The 21,257-nt window shown below is 37.0% G+C and overlaps 2 protein-coding genes across 2 annotated transcripts in view; one reads left to right on the forward strand and one right to left on the reverse strand.

Moving 5' to 3' along the window:
- Window positions 1-6,407, forward strand: part of LOC133649954 (uncharacterized) — a 39,225-nt gene extending 32,818 nt beyond the window's left edge. Inside the window, exons 19-22 of the mRNA XM_062046672.1 lie at window positions 1,318-1,448; window positions 1,580-1,739; window positions 4,733-4,836; window positions 4,907-6,407. Coding sequence (XP_061902656.1) covers window positions 1,318-1,448; window positions 1,580-1,739; window positions 4,733-4,836; window positions 4,907-5,010 — 499 coding nt within the window. The 3' untranslated portion in view covers window positions 5,011-6,407. The remainder of the gene's footprint in view (window positions 1-1,317; window positions 1,449-1,579; window positions 1,740-4,732; window positions 4,837-4,906) is intronic.
- Window positions 6,408-14,799: 8,392 nt separating this feature from the next.
- Window positions 14,800-21,257, reverse strand: part of umodl1 (uromodulin-like 1) — a 47,938-nt gene continuing 41,480 nt past the window's right edge. The window contains exons 13-16 of the mRNA XM_062048424.1: window positions 20,784-21,020; window positions 18,716-18,872; window positions 18,558-18,642; window positions 14,800-16,213 (exon numbers count right to left, since the gene is read on the reverse strand). Coding sequence (XP_061904408.1) covers window positions 16,026-16,213; window positions 18,558-18,642; window positions 18,716-18,872; window positions 20,784-21,020 — 667 coding nt within the window. The 3' untranslated portion in view covers window positions 14,800-16,025. The remainder of the gene's footprint in view (window positions 16,214-18,557; window positions 18,643-18,715; window positions 18,873-20,783; window positions 21,021-21,257) is intronic.

Genomic DNA, 21,257 nt, shown 5'->3' on the forward strand with positions numbered 1-21,257 from the left:
CTGATCCAGAGACCGAGCAGGGACGCCCTACTAAAATAGTGGTTGTGTTTTAAATAAAACTGGTCCTAAAGATACCTTGTTATTGCGCAATACTATACTAAGATATTCAAATATTGCAGTATAGGGCCGTTAATGGCCAGCACTAATCGCTGGCTGGCAACTAGCACCCTAATCGTTTGTTGGCAACTGGCACGCTAATCACAAGCTGACAACTAGCACGCTATTCACTGTCTGGCAACAAGCGCCTTAATCATTAGTTGGCAACTGCCGCGTAAATTGCTAGTTGACAGCTAGCATGCTAATTGCTAATGACAACTAGCGCACTAATCGCTAGCTGGCAACTGCCGCACTAATTACTAGCTGAAAAATGGCCCGCTAATCGCTAGCTGACAACTAACGCATTAACCACTAGCTGGAAACTACTGCTCTAACTGCCATTGGCATCCTAAATTTTAGCTGGCAAAGAGAGCACTAATGGCTGACTATCTTAAATGCTAATATGAATACAATTATATATTTGTTTTTTACAGTGAGTTGGGCAACCAAACCACTGTTATTTATAAACTGCACTACAATGTATTGGACCAATGATAATATGTATTTAAACACATTTAAAATACGGTAAAAATTGAGGGGAAAATATGTAATTAAAAAAAAAAGTCTTATCAACCAAAATTTTTCCGACCACCCTGCAGTACCTTTGCAGACACCCTAAGAGTCACGGACATTCTGTTGAAGACCTCTGCTCAAGGTCAAGGGTGCCCATTACGTCAATAGTAAGCTACCGGTCAATCGCGGCGGTTGTGTACAGTGTCGGACATCACTTTCGGTCTTCCATTGTTGTAGACGGCAAGTAAACAAAAACCACAATTTTTTTCATAACAAATCAAATTACATGTATTAAAAGTGCATGTTTTTACCTTGCAAATAAAGTAAATTATGAATTATTCAACATACTGTAACTTTACAATACATTGTATTGCATTGGGTTCTATGGGAAAGGGGGCCTTTCTAAGATAGCCGCCACAAAGGCAGCATGGCTGCTACAGTGCACTGACAGATCTAGTTATAGCTATGATTGTAGCCTTTTTGAGGTGGAAAAAGTTGTAGTTGAGATCTGTTTATTTGTGGGGATCACCCATTAGCTGTGCTCTTGCAATTATACATGCTGGAATTCACAAAATATGTTTTGACGATGAAAATCAGCTCATAACACCACTGAATGAGTCACGTAGTGCTAGCCGGTAGGCTAAAAGCTGAGACTGTTAACTCATTGTCCGGCCCGGCTCTTGACACATTCTTCTGTTTATTTGCCAGCTATTTTTGGAAGAGGAGCAGCAACTGGGATGGCGTCACCACAAGGAAAATAAGTTCTATCTGGCCTGGAATTAACAAAGTGGACGCTGCGTACGAGTACAAGAGACGCAACATTGTTGTACTATTTGAAGGTTTGATTACGTGGTATATTTTCTTAACAAGGACATACATATAATAACATCACCTTTCCTGCTCACCTGAATGCAAATGTATGGAATTAAATGTGGGAACCTGATATTAACCCAGCCTTTCCATGACAAAGGGAACCGCTACTGGCAGGTCCGAAGAAACAGCGTTTTACCGGGTTTCCCTAAACCTATCAGCGACTTGGGCTTTCCTTCATCAGTCACCAAGGTCGATGCTGCCGTCCATGTAACATTTTTGGGAAGAACCCTTTTCTTTGTGAACAACAAGTACTGGAGGTGAGACAACATAAACACAAAGTACATACAGTACATCCAGGGATCTTATTACATAGTTTTTGGTTCGATTCAGTTTATGTTGTTTTTTAATAATTTCAATAACCTACCACTACTATTATTTTATCAATAATGTCATGTATAGGCGAAGTCCAGTATCAATCAATCAATCAATCAATCAAAGTTTATTTATATAGCCCTTAATCACAAGTGTCTCAAGGGCTGCACAAGCCACAACGACGGCCTTGGCTCAGTTGCCACATCAGGGCAAGAAAAAACTCAACCCAATGGTATACAATGAGAAACCTTGGAGGGGACCTCAGATGTGGGGCGACCGGTGCAATGGACGTTGAGTGGATCTAGTTAATACTGTGAGAGTCCAGTCCATAGTGGGGCCAGCAGGGGATCATCATGAGTGGAGACAAGTCAGCAGCGCAGAGATGTCCCCAACTGATTCACAGATGAGTGGTCCACCCCGGGTCCCGACTTTGAACAGTTAGCGCGTCATCTGTGGTCACCTAATAACCTCTCAACGCAGGAGAGGGGGGCAGAGCGGAAAAGAGACAGCAGATCAACTGGTCTAACAGTAGATTTCCTTCCATGTACTTTTGTCTAAGCTCGATATTTGGCAACGACTTCATTAGAGTTCTGTGCCATTGAGACTCTCAGGATGGATTGCAGCAGTTGTTCATTTGTGAGACTACTTCATTCGCTGATTCTAAAGATAATTTAGGCAAGGCAAAGCAAGTGTATAAAGCACAATTCGTACACAAGGCAGATGAAACGTGCTTTACAGAAAATTACAAGAAGGTAAATGATACAAATAAAATAATTATCAGATAGTCATAATTGAAATTAAAATCATAAATTAAGTGGTTCTCACCGGGTACTCAGGTTTCCTCCCACCTCCATTGACATGCACTAGGAAAATAGGCTGATTGGCAACACTAAATAGGCCCTAATGAGCGTTTAAATGCTTGTTTGTCTATCTGTGTTGGCTCTGGGATGAGGTGGCCACTTGTCCATGGTGTACTTCCGCCCAAGTGCAACTGGGATTCGCTCCCACAACCTCGAAAGGGACAAGCGGTAGAAAATAGATGGTAAGATGGAATAAAATCCTCATAATTATGGCTCATATGGTTCTAACATGTCAGAGTTGTACTTTGGCACAAGACCATGAAAAGACTTGCACACAAGCAGAGCTGTTTTAAAGTTCATTCTCTGAGCTAAAGGAAGCCAGTGCAGTGACCTAAGCACTGGACTAATGTTGTCATATTTCCTGGTTCTAGTCAGAACTCGAGCAGCAGAAGCATTCTGGATGTATTGCAGCTGCATTACAGCCCGTTTAGAGAGCTAGAGTGTCCGCCCTGAGATCGGTAGGTTGTGAGTTCAAATCCCGGCCGGGTCATACCAAAGACTATAAAAATGGGACCCATTACCTCCTTGCTTGGCACTCAGCATCAAGGGTTGGAATTGGGGGTTAAATCACCAAAAATGATTCCCGGGCGCGGCTACGCTGCTGCCCACTGCTGCCCACTGCTCCCCTCACCTCCCAGGGGGTGATCAAGGGGATGGGTCAAATGCAGAGGACAAATTTCACCACACCTAGTGTGTGTGTGACAATCATTGGTACTTTAACTTTAACTTTAACTAATGAGAAGACCATTACAGTGGTTTCACCTGCTGGAGACGAAAGGCATGGATTTGTCTTTCTAAGTCTGCTTTGGAAACTACTCCTTTAAATTTAGGCAACGTTGTAAGGTGGTAAAAAAGGGTCTCGAGGTGACTTATAATATTGTATCTTTGCTTCTGTAGGCCAAAGACAATGATTTTAGTTTTGTCTAAGTTTAGCTGAAGAAAATTGCATCCACACACTATGTTCGATGCGTTGACTAAGTAAGTTCAACAGGTTACCTGTTCCCCTGTTGTCAGTGACACGTAGATCTGAGTGTCATCTGCATAGTTGCGGTAGGACACATTGACGCTGTGTATTAGATGGCCTAGTGGCAACATAGACAAGTTGAACAATAGGGGTCCCGGAATCGATCCCTGAGGAACCACACAGATCATAACCATTTGGTCAGAGACACAGTTACCAATTCCAACAAAGTATGTCCTGTGATTGAGAATCTAACTGCCTGTCTCTGAACTAATCTATGTGCTTCGATAGTAGTAGGGGACGGCGTGGCGAAGTTGGGAGAGTGGCCGTGCCAGCAATCTGAGGGTTGCTGGTTCAATCCCCACCTTCTACCATCCTAGTCATGTCCGTTGTGTCCTTTAGCAAGACAGTTCACCCTTGCTCCTGATGGGACTGGTTAGCGCCGTGCATGGCAGCTCCCGCCATCAGTGTGTGAATGTATGTGTGTGAATGGGTGAATGTGGAAAATAGTGTCAAAGCGGTTTGAGTTCCTTAAAAAGGTAGAAAAGCGCTATACAAGTACGACCCATTTACCATTTACCATTTACTTTGTTTCAGAAGTAAACACTTCTTTGTTGTGCCTCTGTTTGCGCAGAGACCCTTACCATCCTAGACAACAACATTGACGCTGTTGGGAATTACAGCTATGGGCACCGCTTGCGGGGGCCAAGCTGAGGGAGGTTTGGTTAATTGAATAGACCTAGGAGTGAAAGGGGCGCGATATCTTTTTGATGACAGAATCCTTGATTGCACCATAAGGGGAATCATTTAAATTCCTGACACTTTGGGTAAATGTATACCATGTATGGGTATTCCGCTGACGTCACCAATGGGAACGAATCGTTTGGAGGAAGTATGAAGGAAAACGCAAGATTGTTTTATAAATATCTCCGCAATGCCTCCCCGGTTGGATTTCAAATTTTCTAGACATATGCAGATCTCAGATACACAAAAACAGGTACCAATAGGTAAGACATGTCGGTTTTGCATTAGAGGGCCCTTTTAACAAACGTGTTACACCTGTACAAAACAAGTCAGTTGAAAGAGGTACTACTTAAACATGTTTGATGTATTACAGTTACAGTGAACGGAGAGGACGAATGGATCGTAGGAACCCAAAACTTATTCGCACAGAGATTCCTGGGATTGGCTACAGAGTTGATGCTGTCTTTGAAAACAGAGGTAGGTTGTTGATGAAAGATGAAACCTTCTGCTACATTTTGCTTTCAGCAAGTACTACTTTATTTTGCAGGGTACTTGTACTTTTCCTATGGACCCAGGCAGACACAGTACTCTTATATGAAAAGGAGAGCAGTTCGTATTCTGAAAAACAACGACTGGATGGATTGCGATTGAACTTCTTCACGCATTAGTGTGCCTTTGATTTACAGCAGTGCCGGTGTTCTGACGAATCAGGCTGCTTCGTCAAAAAGAGCTTCCCAACGCTACTGAGCATGTGCAGGCATGCGCACGCATGTGCATCAAAGCTAAAGTTTTCCTTGAAAAATATTCCATCCATTCATTTTTCTACCGCTTGTCCCTCTCAAAACTAGTTTATGTAGACTTTGTGCAGACTTACCTTGTGTAGACTGTGTCACTCGCGCTACAAGCAAGTGATTCTTTGAAATTATATTTCTTTCATTGTGTTTTCTGACCAGCATGTAGAAACTTACAGAATGAGGAAAAGTACATTGAGGCAAATAATAGTAACCTACATTTTTACTTTTCATCACCGTTATTTAAACAGGAATAGCTACTGATAGCTGTTTTTGCCAAAGCAGCTCGATTCAAAAGAACACCGGCTCTAAGCTTTTTGTGGCCCTAAACAACATATTCTCTGTGGCCCCATTTTGTTCTTTGATATTACTCACATTTGATTGTATAAGTCCCACCCTGCAAGGCTCCAAATGTCACTACTTATTTAAATGGTCACAACCAGGGACGTAATTTGGTGGGCAGAATGGGACAGGTCATCTGACTTTTTCAAAAGGCAGTTTCGGTTCCCTTCCTACTATAGGGTTATAAGGCACTTTGTTGTTTGTTTTTTTGCCAATCCTAACCCTAGATTTTTTATTGTAAATATCTATGAATTCTGATTTGTATCCATTTATGCGGTCCAAGAAGGTCTTAAATTAACCCAAATGGTTCCAGTAATAAATGAGGTGCCCCAAAAAGTCCCAAATGGACCCATGGAGCTTCAGATTCTTTGGGTAAATGTTCAACCTTTTGGATGATTGAGTCAATTTTGGGGAACTTAGGGATCTTTAGCGGTAATATGGTCCTTTTTGGGGTACTTCTGGACCTTTGGGTATATTGCTTTAATTGTGTGAAAATCTTTTGCCAAAGTTAATCTCTGACATGTTAGAGACATATAAACCATTTTGGGGAGTGGTCTCCTGCTGGTGTCAAGAATCAGGAGCAAACATGGTGAGGCTGCGTTTCAGTTTCTTAATCTGGAATAGTATTCCTGAAAATGTGAGACAGGCAATGTTGGCAACGTTCAAATCCAGGCTGAAAACAATTGTTTTTAATTGTGCATATGACAACTGATAGTATGTTACCAACACTATTTGATTTTACTTTAATTGAAAATATGATAGTATGATGATTTTAATTTGTTTGTGATTTGAATTATGGTTACTTTTACTTTTACTTATTTCATTTTCAGTTTTGGCTTCTTGTAGTTTTCTGTACAGCACTTTGAATTGCCTTTTGTATGAATTGTGCTCTCTAAATAAACGTGCCTTGACTTGCTCAGTTCCTGAGTCCATGGACTACAAATACTGTGGATAAGCCCCACTTCCTTTGGGTCCACTTGTTGTGAAAAAAGTGCCCCTAAAAGTCAAAGTCTCATTTTATAAATTCCCCAAACCAGCCGAAAAACTTTCTCAAAAATAACGTTACGCTGTACAGTGGAACCTCAATTTACGAACTAAACTGGTTCTTAAATTAGGTTCGTATGTAAGAAAAATGGTATATGGAAACAAATTTCTACCAAAGAAATTATGTAAAAAAAAAAAAAAAAGATAATTAGTTCCAGATTCGACTTTGTAGGACTCAACAATAACAAGACTTGCACATGCAACTTAATGGCAAAGACTACTTCATGGCAAAGGCAACATAGTTTATGCACTACTGCCATATAACATCTTGGAATTGCAACTGCATGCTAAGTCAACCACATACTTGCAAATGAGACTCTGAAGAGTAAGAAAACAAGATAAAACAACTGTACAACATAATTATTATCATCAGCTTGCTGTTAAATGCTACATTAAAATAGAGATTTTAGTATTAAACAACTAACATTAATGAACATTCAAATTCACACAAAAGTACCAAAAATTTGCGCTCAGGAAACTACTCTATGACTTTAGCTCCAGATTTCTTCTGCTTGTTTGATATTGTCATTACTGACACAAGTGAATGGAAAGGTGTATTACAACTGAGTAATGTAAACGGACCACAGCTGAGAAACACATGTTGTTTTGCAGCCCAACAATGGGCCACGGCCCTATGGTCAAGAAACACTGACACAGACAGTATGTCCTGTTAAACCCACAAAGGCTGACATAGGCTAGCTGCTGGTGTTTTTGTTTGGAGTCAAAGAGAGAACAAAGATAGAGATGAAAAACTTTAAACTATTTATTATTCACAGACTTATGCTGTCTTTAAGTTGAAGTGGAATGGTATCGGTATAGTTACAAGCATGCGCAAAGTTAAGCTCATGATGCAGTCAGTTGAATGCTGCGGACACGTTTGTTACTGGGCACTTTGTATGTGTGAGTGATATGCAGCTCTAATTATTTGATACTTATTTTGACGAATGTGCTCTTTTATTGTTGAATGATCATTAGCTATGTCTAGCTTGTCTACTATTGTGTGCTTAACTGTTGTGTAGCTGCTAGCTCCTCGTAGCCTATAGCATGTTTACCTTTTGTAAATGACTTTAGTAAATTACAAGCAATGGTGTGCGTTTTGGAGGACATTTAGATGTTAACTGTCTGTCCGTTTTTTTTTGGTCGCCAATATCATTCGATACTCTTTTTTTTTTTTTGCTGGTATCGGACCAATATCTGATCTCCATGTGGCCCCTGAGCTCAAATGAGTTTGACAACCTGGCTCTAAAACAATGTGTGTGTAAGGATTCTGTTTTGGTTTAGTTCTTCCTGGGTTACTTGGAGCGCTGATTGTTTACACCTGTCAGGGCTTAGTGATTAGACTCACCTGCCAGGAAGACTAATTAGGAGGCTTTTATGCCCAGTAGCTTCCTTCTGACGTTGATGACTTGTCGTTTCCACTGTGAATGCATTGTCTGTCTGTCACAGTGAATTGTCAGTATTGTATAATATTGAATACGTCACAAGTCACAAACATTTTTTTTGTTTTTTTTACTGCGCAAAATGTAAAAGGAGTCACATTATGGATTATTACGCTTTGCTTACATTTGGCTCTCCGGTAACAGTTGACCATTCACACATGGAGTTGTTGCAGTGATATTTATGAAACCATTTTCCTATAATTATGAAATGTAGTCAGCTGAGTGAACCTTAATGAAAATAAGCTGTTCAAAAGGTGCAGTACAAGAAACAATACTGACCCCTGCTGCAGTAAAGAGGTACTGTCACAGGCTGGTGCTTTATAACAAATCCCATTTACTGTTGCCCTCCAAAGTTGCAAAGTTGAAACTGTGCAGGATTTTTTAAGAGACCAGCAAAACAATTAAATTGTGAAATAAATGTAAATCCAATTGTCACACTACTGTGAAAATACAGAAGATGTAATAAAAACATACATGATATACTCTAGTACATGTTGGATCAATTCTACATGTCTTTATTGTTTGCATTGAAGTGTCTGATGAAAGAACTTTGTAATTTGTCATTTGAAACCAAATTGAATCCAGAATATGTGAGGATTTAAGAATAAGCAAATGTGCACATAAAACTTTAAATAATAAGTTGCAGACAAGACTTAAGTAGATGGCCGAAGCAAGGTTAGTGGAATGATAAGGCACTTTTTCAATTGTGCTAAATTACATAAATATAGAAAATGGATGGATGGATGGATTATGTATGATAACGCCTCTGGTAGCTTGATTAAATCCCACTTTGTTCCGTGAACATTTTGTTGAAGGTTTGTGTGTTTTTAGCATGCTGCATGTATGGGATGCCAAATGTAAAAGTTCAGTCACAGTTTCCTATCAGATATATTTCTCAGATTTAACACACTTAAGTCACTTTTCCCACATTTAGCTCATTTTCATCACATTTAATTTTAAATTAAATGTTGACTCTAAATGTTATATCTAAATGATAAATCTAAATATTAAGTATGAATATAAATGTTATATCTATACCTAAATGTTAAACCTAAGTCTAAATTTAAATGTTAAATCTTAATCTAAATGTTATAGCCAAATATAAATGTTAAATCTAAATCATAAAATAGAATCTAAATCTTAAATATAAATATGGATGTGAGATAGGCTCCAGCGACCCCCCACGACCCCAAAAGGGACCAGCAGTAGAAAATGGATGGATGGATGAATGTGAGCACTAAATGTTGAATCCAAACCTAAATGTTAAATCTGAATCTTAAATCTAAACTTAAATGTTAAATATGAATATAAATCTGAAATATAAATCTGAAATATAAATCTAAATGTGAGCGCTAAATCTTTCACCAAGTGTAAAGATGAATATGTATAGGATGTCAATATTTCACAAAAGCCAGGCCCACATATCTGCCGCTCAGTGCACGGCATTCATACACCTTTCTGACTGTGGAAGAAGGAAACATGACAGATGCTTAATGATAAATAATGCCAATAAAGTTGCATAATTTTTAAAAATGTTAGCTCCAAACGCGTGAGTGTGCATGGTGTGTTGCATAAAGACAATTAGACACTCATACACTTGACACTGCACTTCCGCGTTTGACAATGAATGGAATTGATTCCCACGCCGAGTCTGTTGGAATACACGGGTTTCTATTTGTATATGTCTTTCATCATTTCGCTGTGCTGTTACTTCATGATTGTGTCACATATGAACATTACTTTGCTGTAAACAACGCGGTCACTGTCATTTAAGTTTGCTGCAAGCAGCAGCCAGCTGACACGCTCACTTTGGATCGGTTCGAAAGAATATGTCTTAATTGTAGCTAAATGTTAAAAACATGTTCACAGTACAGTGACATGCAGTCACTAGAGGCAGGTGAGGCGGGGCCTCACCTGCCATTATGGAAAGAAAAAAAATGTAAAAAGAAAAAAATAATAATTAAATTGTTATATGTATTCAGTGATTATACTATAAAGTTATTTTCCATTTAACTTCACCAGTTTTAGATTAATTTTATTCAAAATCGCTGAATTTTCACATTTGCCGTTCAAATACTGAGAAGAGACGATGCGGTGATCAGCAGCCAGTTGAGGCACGTCACTGACTTGAGCCTCAACATGGATTGCGGACTCGGCTAACTGCTGGCCTGCTGTGCAGTGAGACCGTATTGCTATATGAACTATATTATACATTTCCATAGTTTAGTTAGCTGAGGTATATAATGTACAGTGTATTTTGTCAACAACTGTATGTGTGTAAGTATTTCTTGTGCTGAGCAATCATAAAACTGCTGCGAAGACACACTGTGGGAGGCTCGCAGTAACCCCGCCTCCTTGTGCCGGCTAAAGCACCCTCGCCGCAGAACCCCCCCGACGGGAGCGCCACACCAACCAAAGCCCACACCCAAACCCTCCACGTGCAAGACCGAATCCACCCAAAATAAGTCACTTAACAAGAAGCCAAAAAGTGCAAAAACAACAATGCTCGCGCCGGTGGAGCCGCGAACGACCGCAGGGACACAACATTAGGTACACCTGCAGACAGCAGCACGGATTTCATATTTCATTCATTCACAACTCCTCCAACACAAACACGACTGTTCCCGCACTTATAAGTAAATGTAAGACCATAATAACGTTTTTTTTTATTAAATGTGCTTTTTTGTGTGCTACAGTTTGTATGTGTAAAGTTAAAGTTAAGTTAAAGTACCAATGATTGTCACACACACACTAGGTGTGGTGAAATTTGTCCTCTGCATTTGACCCATCCCCTTGATCACCCCCTGGGAGGTGAGGGCAGCAGTGGGCAGCAGTGGCGCCGCGGACGAGAATAATTTTTGGTGATTTAACCGCCAATTCCAACCCTTGATGCTGAGTGCCAAGCAGGGAAGAATGCTGGTATGAGCTTTTAAACATAACCCGTTAACTGCTGCCAATCAAATGGTGAATAAGATACTCTTGAGGGTTCATATGTGTGTAAATCTGAATGTGATGAAGTCAGTGCCTCACCAGTCATGAACCTCACCACACGTCACTGTCACAGTAAGTGTGAAATCCTCATTTGGGAAGAGGTCCGGATCCAGTGCATGCCTATGAGGGGCCGTAAAAGACATTATTCAGAATTACCTCGTATATAGACTACTGAAATGCTCTCACATAAACAACTGAAATGTTTTTTCTCTCACAAACACTACTGAAACACTCTCATACACACTACTGACATTCTCTTACACACACTACTGAAATTATTTCAGTAGTGTGTGAGAGAAGAGAATTTCAGTAGTGTGTGTAAGAGAAATCATTTCAGTAGTGTGTGTGAGAGAATTTCAGTAGTGTGTATGAGAGTGTTTCAGTGGTGTGTATGAGAGTGTATCAGTAGTGTGTGTGTGAGAAAAAAAAAGTAGTGTGTGTGAGAGAATTTCAGTAGTGTGTATGAGAGAAAAAAATTAAGTTGTGTGTATGAAATTATTTCAGTAGTGTGTGTGTGAGAAAAAAATGTCAGTAGTGTGTGTGAGAGAATTTCAGTAGTGTGTGTGAAAGACTTTCAGTGGTGTGCGTGAGAAGATTTCACTTAAAACGGAATTTCAGTTAAACCGGAAGACTTTCCGGTTCCGGTCAACAATAATGACTGCCTCTTTTCAGCCAAGTTGTTCGCGACCAAAATGTCTACCGAACTGCCGGCAAGTAGTGTAACCGAGGCAGTAGTGTGCTGGCCTCAGCACACTATGAATATACTGTAAGAGTATCATTAAATGGGACAACAGTCGGGCAGCAGCCGACCGTTGCACCTCCAAGCCGCGACACCTGAGCGGTCACACAACGTTGCCTTTCCCCTCTCGACAACAAAGCAGCATGGCGCTGCCTGTTACAGCTCCAGCCCAGAGAGTGTGCACCGCAGTGTTGTCAAGCGAAAAGTTTCAGCTCATGGACATCAGGCAAGAGGAGGAAAAGGTCATTCATTTTTTTTATTTCTAAATTATTGTTTAATCCTACAAAATGTAACGCAGCTTGGTAATGAGCTAAACAGTTTAATTAAAGTTAAAGTACCAATGATTGTCACACACACACTAGGTGTGGCGAAATTATTCTCTGCATTTGACCCATCACCCTTGATCACCCCCTGGGAGGTGAGGGGGAGCAGTGAGCAGCAGCGGTGGCCACGCCCGGGAATCATTTTTGGTGATTTAATCCCCAATTCCAACCTTTGATGCTGAGTGCCAAGCAGGGAGGTAATGGGGTAGGGGGTAGCGGGGGGACTATATTGTAGCATCCCGGAAGAGTTAGTGCTGCAAGGGTTTCTGGGTATTTGATCTGTTGTGTTTATGTTGTGTTACGGTGCGGATGTTCTCCCGAAATGTGTTTGTCACTCTTGTTTGGTGTGGGTTCACAGTGTGGCGCATATTTGTAACAGTGTTAAAGTTGTTTATACGGACACCCTCAGTGTGACCTGTATGGCTGTTGACCAAGTATGCATTCCATTCACTTGTGTGTGTGAAAAGCCGTAGATATTATGTGACTGGGCCGGCATGCAAAGGAAGTGCCTTTAAGGTTTATTGGCGCTCTGTACTTCTCCCTACGTCCGTGTAAAAAGTCATACATTTTACTTTTTGAAACCGATACAGATCATTTTGAAACCGGTACCGATAATTTCCGATATTACATTTTAAAGCATTTATCGGCCGATAATATCGGCAGTCCGATATTATCGGACATCCCTACTTTTCAGTTTTGTAAATATTGACTATTGTGTGTGAGGTCCTACCTAAGGTTCAATTCAATTTAAGAATTATACCATCAAGTTAAGATAAAAGTGTCACTGCGGGGTCGCATGTTAATGTGCGGATCGTTTTCCCAGGATGCAGACGGAACTCCGGTGGCAGTGTGAAGGTAGGAAAATTATTTATTTTCCATAAATCAGTCCATAATACAAAAATGCAGAAAAATGCAAACAAACACAAGAAAAGCGAGCGGATTGCACGGGAAGCTAACGAGAAAGCTAAGCATAGAACCAGGAATCAACTATGCAACATAACTTGTTGCATAGTGCAAACAAGACAGCCAGCCTGAGTGTGGCGAAAAGCAGGAATAAATAGCTCTCTGATTAGTGCCCGGGAGCAGGTGAGCATCCCGAACACTAATCAGAGGCAGGTGAAAATAATCAGCACCCATGGCAACTAAAACACAAACCCAGAGGTGCTAAAAACAGAATTAAGTTCCGGGCAATGGATCATGACAAAATGTTGTTAAGGTTGATAAAAATGTGGATGAAAGATATAGCTGACACAGTGCAGTCCACTTCCCAGGTTGGAGTTGGACACATACTGTCGCTAACGACCACATTCAATGAAGAAGGCAACAATGTTACTACTGTATTAGCATAGAAAAAAGTGTGTTGCCCCCATTCACATTTCTGACTGCCCCCTCAAATATAATTGTCTACAACCGGCCTTATTGCACAATTACAATTAACTTAAGATAAGACGTATGAAAAGACCCCGATATTTGTACACAAATGCAATTTATTGTCAGAATGATTATCTAAAGTTCTTTCAGGCCGTATTTTTATTTATATGCATATCACATGGCACACTGCAATCTACTGAGTTCAGATGAATGCCAAATGTTCTAAAATACTGTATATAGTGGTTTTATTCTTTGATCAGTTGATATAAATACCTTTGACTGTAAAGATGTTATCGAACCTAATAACAAATAAAATAACAAAATGAAAAATAACGTCTCAGTTATTTTGCTGAGTAACTAGTTACTAACACAGTTACTTGTTTGTGGGAAGTAATTTGTAACTATAACTAATTATTTGTTTTAAGGTAAGATGACCAACACTGCTGGCATCAGTTTGGCTGTGTGACCAAGGCACAGTGTGTGAAACCATGTTGCACAAGATCCCCACTGAATTTACTGTACATGACGATGAATATGATGATATATATATACACACACACACGCTCACATACATACAGTACAGGCCAAAAGTTTAGACACACATTCTCATTCAATGCATTTTCTTTATTTTCATGACTATTTACATTGTAGATTGTCACTGAAGGTATCAAAACTATGAATGAACACATGTGACAAGGGACATATGTATATATGTAAATACATATTTATATAGATATACATATATACATATGTATATCTACATATAAATATATATATATATATATATATATATATATATATATATATATATATATATATATATATATATATATATATATATATATATATATATATACACACATGTATATATTTATGTATATATTTACACACATATATATACACACACACACACACATATATATATATATATATATATATATATATATATATATATATATATATATATATATATATATTCTGTTCATAATAATTGTGAAAGGTATACTTGTGATGTAAGTCAGAACTAATATCTAAGTGAACACTGAAGTCCATCACACTCTACGTATATGAATTAATAAAATACAACACAGTATGTATTATTTAAACACAGTTATTTAAAAAATAACAATGGTACCATATTTCAATTTACAGTCATAAAAAAACACCCTAAATTTAAAAATAAAATAAATCGGTGATTCTACAATTAGGAAAAAACTCACAGCTCAGTCGCCAGAATTTTATGGTAAAATCACAAAACATATTTTACAGTGAATTCATCAACACAAAATGTGTATAGGTCCATCTCACACAACTTTATTTCCTTTATTTTACAAGATTCCTAAACTGAAGATGACATTTGAGTAACAGGACTGAACGTAACATAAGAGTTTTTAGCATAGAATGATCAAATACATGAACTATAACCACATGACATTTATGCTAACAACCTGTAGGTACATTATTACAGTGATTGAAAAGTTGTTTCAATTATAAAAAATAAACAAATTACATTAAAAAAATATCTCATATAATAGGACTGTGCTGAGATCTACCGCTCCTGTGAGAGTCTGTGAATTATATGACAAATATGAAGGATTTAAATGATTATATCTTTCGATAAAGTCAAATTTTAGGAAGCAGGGAGGGACAAAAAATGTTATTTTTCCACTGTTTATTAATTTATGAAATATGGCATCAAATATTAATCACTTATTCTTATCCTGCATTTATACATTTTATTTCCTGGGGATGTAAATGGCACCGATTCCGTGGAATTGCCCTTTTGTAGCATTTTTTCTTTAGCATTTATTTTGGATCCTGAAGCATTCATGCGCTAAATTTCAACATTTTTATCATTGTATTTGTTTTATTGACTTTAGATAACATTTCTGCATTTGGACATTGCTGTGTGTTTGTCCCTGTAGTTGTGCATTGGGATGGGTACCTTTTCAACTAGAATTGATGCTCAGTGGCACCAATTTTAGGTACTTTTGTGTCAAATAATGTGGTAATTAATTTTAAATTGTTTAATTATTAAATCTAAATGTGTTATTAAACACATAACACACACAAAATAGCTGATAGTGATAACTGTGCTGTTCAGTTGTCATACTTTGGTTTCTCACACGTGTGAGTTATTTGCAAGGATGCATTCATTTTAGTTTTTTTTAGGTGTGTTGCAATAATCAGGAAGTAGTCTTTGCCATTAAGTTGAATGTGCCAGTCTTGTCTTTTGTCGAGTCCTATACAAAGTGTTTATCCTGTAAGTATTTATATTCATTGCACACCAGCTGTTTAAATGTAATATGCACCTTAGTTGTAGTTTTCATTACCAAATTTGGATGTGTTGAAATTGCTATGTAATATCTGTTATTTTAATCAGTAACATGTATATCGCATATCCGATGTTAATTAGCTAATTTACCATCCCAAGTTGTGTGTGTATTTGTTCTGATAAAAATTATTATGAGTAAAGCATTTACCCATTAAATATTCATAAAACGTGATTTTTTCTATAAGTTTTAACTCTACTGTGTCACTGTTTCATGTGAATGTAGCCAATCAAACGCAAAATCCTCCATGAAGCAAAGGTGTTGAAGTGAAAAGAAAAAATGACTATGGAGGTTTAAGCTTTGATGTCAATAAATGTGAAGTTTTGTGGTTTCGGTTTGACTGCAAAGTTGTAATGTCCGACACGGTTCCTGTGGTAGTTGAACAGGCAGGCGAAACCAACGATGAGGAAGAGCGTCACAGCAACTCCAAGGCAGGATAGTGTGATGAGCTGGATTTGGTCATTCACATCCTCCAGGGGCTCTTAATTAGGAATTACATAAAGTTAAAAAAAAAAAAAAAAGACATCATATCATAAGTCAGTTGTAAAATAAAAAAATACATCAACTCACAGTAGATACTTGCCTAGTCGCGGTTCGGTATTTGGGACCTTGCATGTGAGCATAAAGTCATATCTAGTTTATCACGGTTAAATTGGTTCAAGGCCTGACTGTGGTAAACTAATTTCCGCAAAGGATTATTATTAATAGATCAAATATTTTCATAGTTATAGCTAGTTTTAGTTCATCTACACAACAACTTAGCACACAATAGGACACAAGCTAGACTTACATAATAAGTGTCCTTCATTGAACAATATTGCAGTCTAAAACGGCACATATGTTAATATAAACAAGTGTTAAATAATTATAGTTACATATTACTTACACATACAAAGCCTCCAAGGCAGAAGCATATTAGAAATTATCCAGTAACAAACGTGACCGCATTATTTAACTCACTGCGTCGTGAGTTTAATATCACAAATTATTGTGCCACTAGTTGTCACCAAAGGGGGGTGAAAAAACTATTACCACTCCACTCCAACTTAAAGACAGCATATGTCCATTCCAGATAATTAATGATAAACAGGTTAGTGTTTTAATTCATACCATTGTTCTCTGTTTGACTAATTTCACTTGATAAAACCTTTTCTAATATTCCACAGTCTTCACTACAAAAAAAATGAAATCATGTCAATATTGATTAATATCGGTATCGGCCAATACTCCAGGGTCCAATATTGGTATTGTATCGGAAGGGACACCACTATGCAGTACAGTATATTTTCTCTCGATATGTTTTCTATATTGGGTAAAACGAGAGTAAAGGTGACAATATAGGTGTTATTTCATGTTTAGATGATAATTATGTTTAAAAAAATAATTACACTTGAAAGATCATCAATATGTTTTTATACTTTAATGAAAATATTTGCTTTATTAATGTGTATCTTATGTCAGCATGCACTGACGTAGGTATGGTAAATTTCCTCTTAATTAGGGATGGGGGGAATAGAGATAAGGCAATATGTCGTGATACTTTACCAATGATTTAATATCGATTCCTAATGTCTTTAAATTGTTTTCGTTTTTTTCAATATAATTTTTATTTTTGTATTTTTACATTTTTTAAAGTCATGTTTTGGGCCGATTTTAACTCAAGGACGACTTTCGCAGCTCCCTGTGTGGATTTAGTAGTGAGCAAGGCGGTACAAGAAATCAAAAGTTAAGAACTGGAGGACTTTTTTTTCACATTTAAGTGACAAGAAACCTGATCTACTTTCTGTACATTTGCAAAAAATAGAAATGGATCATTTGATTTGCATTGGTTTTTTAACTCAGCTCGTCCAATTACTTTTTACTGTCATCCAGTGTACTTATATACAATTTGTATTTTAATCAGCATTTGACATTTATCAGTGAACTATGTTGAATATCCCAAAGAATGACAATATATATCGCAATGTATTGCAATATATCCCAACATATCGTAATATGTACCGACCTATCCAAATATATCACAATATATCTCAATATATCGCAATATATCCCAACATATCCCAATACATCACAATATATTTAGATTAATCTCAATATATCGCAATATATATTCCAATATAGCCCAATTATCGCAATATAGACAAACATATCGTAACATATCACAATATATCGAAATATATCACAATATATCACAATATAACCTAATATAGCTCAATTATCGCAATATAGCCAAACATATAGCAATATATCGTAATATACCACTCCCTATTCTCTCAGACTTATCCTTTTTTTACGGTCCCTAAAATTCCCAAAGAACTCGCCCGCAGGTCAAATAAGTTTAAAGTCCCATCTGATTGGAATAATCATTCTGCTTTTTTAAAGTCCATTACTACTTTTTTGATCTTCAAATCCAATTTATTTTCCCACTTGCCAATAAGTTGTTGTTGTTGTTCCTGATGTTAAAGTTGTATTCTGTTGCTCCTGATGTTGTATTGTATTGCAATGCTTAATGTGAATATGTGTGAGTGATGTGGGGTGCGGTGAAATTGTGACAGAGCAGTGTGTTCTTGTATTTTATTGAATTGTATGTTTTCTGTATCGGTGTAGGGACCCCCTTGAAAACTAGATGCTGCATCTCAGGGGTTTATCCCAAATATGTTGAATTCAATTGAATCGCATTGTATCGTTTGGTGAAGTCATTCGCCAATACCCAGCCCGACTTTTCATGTTCCGAAAATCCTTTAAAAAGCTATGCAGAAGAAAAAGGTCTATCACCTCAACACTGATCAAATGTTGTTTTCTTGCAGTTGTTGGCGAGCACTCACCCTCCTCAGACTTCAGCAACGGGCCGGTAGAACCAAACCCTCGCCCAATGGTGTTTGAAGACCAAGCTGTTCTTTGCACACAGTCCTGAAACAAAAGCAGGAGTGAAAAGTGGTGATATTAATGTCTAGAAAATAGAAAGAACATATGAAGCACTCACAGGAACACAAGTATCAGATCCAATATGTATGCAAATTTGAACATGGCAGTGCAGATATATCAGATTGACGTTGACAAAGGAGAATATCTTCACAGACACGCGAGACGTGCTGGAGTTTCCGTTCATCAGCACATTGGTGTATGTGTTGAGGGCACACCTGTAGAATACATAATATTTACATTACAGGTGGTCACTTTTGCAATATATATATATATATAAAACACAATAAGTAAGAGTTACAGAAACCCTGACAGAAACGTCCAGTAATGGAAAAGTCAACCATTAGATTTGTCACCATCGTCAGTTCCTCCAGGATTTTGCTGACCTTTTTTTGAGGATTGTTGCAGCCTGACATCACTGATTTCTCTGCAGATTTCTTTTTTAATAACGTTGTGTCAATAGCAACCTGGTCGAGCCCATAGCTTTCATTCCCCCTTCAAGAGCTCGAACCGGCTAAGAGTGCGAGAGTGCTAGGCATTGAACAAAAAGCCATATCTGTCAACTCGATGTCCAGCAAGAATTTTTAACCCTTGTATGCACAACCAACCAAAACCTACACTCTTCCACGAGTGGGGTCAAAAATTACCCCAATAAAACTCAATGCATTTTTGCAACAACTGGGTTGTTGTTTTTAATCATCTTTAAACGAAGAGTTGTAATATTTTTATATTCCAGGTATTCCTCACAAAACATGTTTGTGACATTAGGCCATTTGCATTTGTATTTATATTTTTTCATCAAATTTAAAAAATTTCAGTTTTTGTATCACTATCCCCTCTTCCACGAGTATACTGGACAAAAATATAAACGCAACACTTTTGTTTTTGCTTCCATTTCCATGAGTTGAACTCAAATATGTCAAACTTTTACCATACACACAAAAGACCTATTCCTCTCAAATATTGTACACAAATCAGTCTAAATCAGTGTTAATGAGCATTTCTTCTTTACCAAGATAATCCATCCCACCACACAGGTGTGGCTTATCAAGATGCTGATTAAACAGTATGATTATTGCACAGGAATAATAAAAAAAAATATATGTTTTTTTTTTTTTCTGTCTTTTCTTATCCACTTTGTACCGCTTGCTACTCACTGTGTCTCCTAGCCGCTCAGGCAAATCATGTTGTCTAAAAATGCATTTTCACATCGATAACGTGACATCATCGCGGGAAGTGCGCTATATATATCTAATATATATATATATATATATATATATATATATATATATATATATATATATATATATATATATATATATATATATATATATATATATATATATATATATATATATATATATATATATATAATGTACAGTATATATATATCTAATATATCTATACACATATATATCTAATATATACATCTAATATATATATATATATATATATATATATATATATATATATATATATATATATATATATATATATATATATATATATTAATATATATATATATATAATATAATGTATATATCTAATATATATATTAATATATATATATATATACATATATATATATATATATATAATATAATGTATATATCTAATATATATATATATATATATATATATATATATATATATAATATAAAGTATATATATAATATATATATATATATATATATATATATATATATATATATATATATATATATATATATATATATATATATATATATATATATATATATATATATATATATATATACACACACACACAGCCCGGCCCCCGGCCAAATTGTTTTAACCCGATGCGGCCCCTGAGTCAAAAAGTTTGGGGACCCCTGCTTTAGAGTGATATAACTCAAGTAAAACTAAAACATATTCAATAATTATATTATAATTAAAATAATTACTATTAATTGAGTGAGAGTAATTAGGTATTCAGTGAAAAAATGTTTTAAGTATTGAGTAATTGGTAAGTAACTTCTGATTTATTTAGTAGCTATTTTTTTTTGGTACTTGCACTACAACTTCTAATTATCATCTTAGAACATTATTTCAATTGTATGTGAGTGGTTAACATTTATTCCTTAAAAGCACATTACCACTGATCTCACCTGTTGTCCAGGAAGTAGAAGCGTTTGTTGTCAGCTGGATTTGGAGTGGGCGTGGCCCAGCACGAGGAGATGACTACTTTGAGCTCGTCTGCTGACGTGTTCATGCTGACCTTAACTACCACAGCCTCTTCAGGTGATAAACTGTAGTTGTACGGTAAAGATACTGTGCCGTTCATCAGCTGCACCGACACCTGGAAAAAGCCTAAGCCTGTGATCACGTCTTTCATCAAGTTATACCTGGATGACAAACAAATATTAGACATCAAAAAACTGGCGTGCAAGACAAAAGTTCAATTTACTGTTTGAAAAAAGCTTGAAGTTTTGCGTATACACTAATAACTTGAGAAGTTTGAGTTCATCCCATTTATTTTAATGCAAAGAAGACCTTGTCATTCTCACTATATTTTAATGTTCATTATTCTCACAACATAACCTACAGTATAAGTAATCTAAAAACCTTAGTGTATACAACAT

This window comes from Entelurus aequoreus, linkage group LG05 (assembly GCF_033978785.1).
Source record: "Entelurus aequoreus isolate RoL-2023_Sb linkage group LG05, RoL_Eaeq_v1.1, whole genome shotgun sequence".
NCBI lineage: Eukaryota > Metazoa > Chordata > Actinopteri > Syngnathiformes > Syngnathidae > Entelurus > Entelurus aequoreus.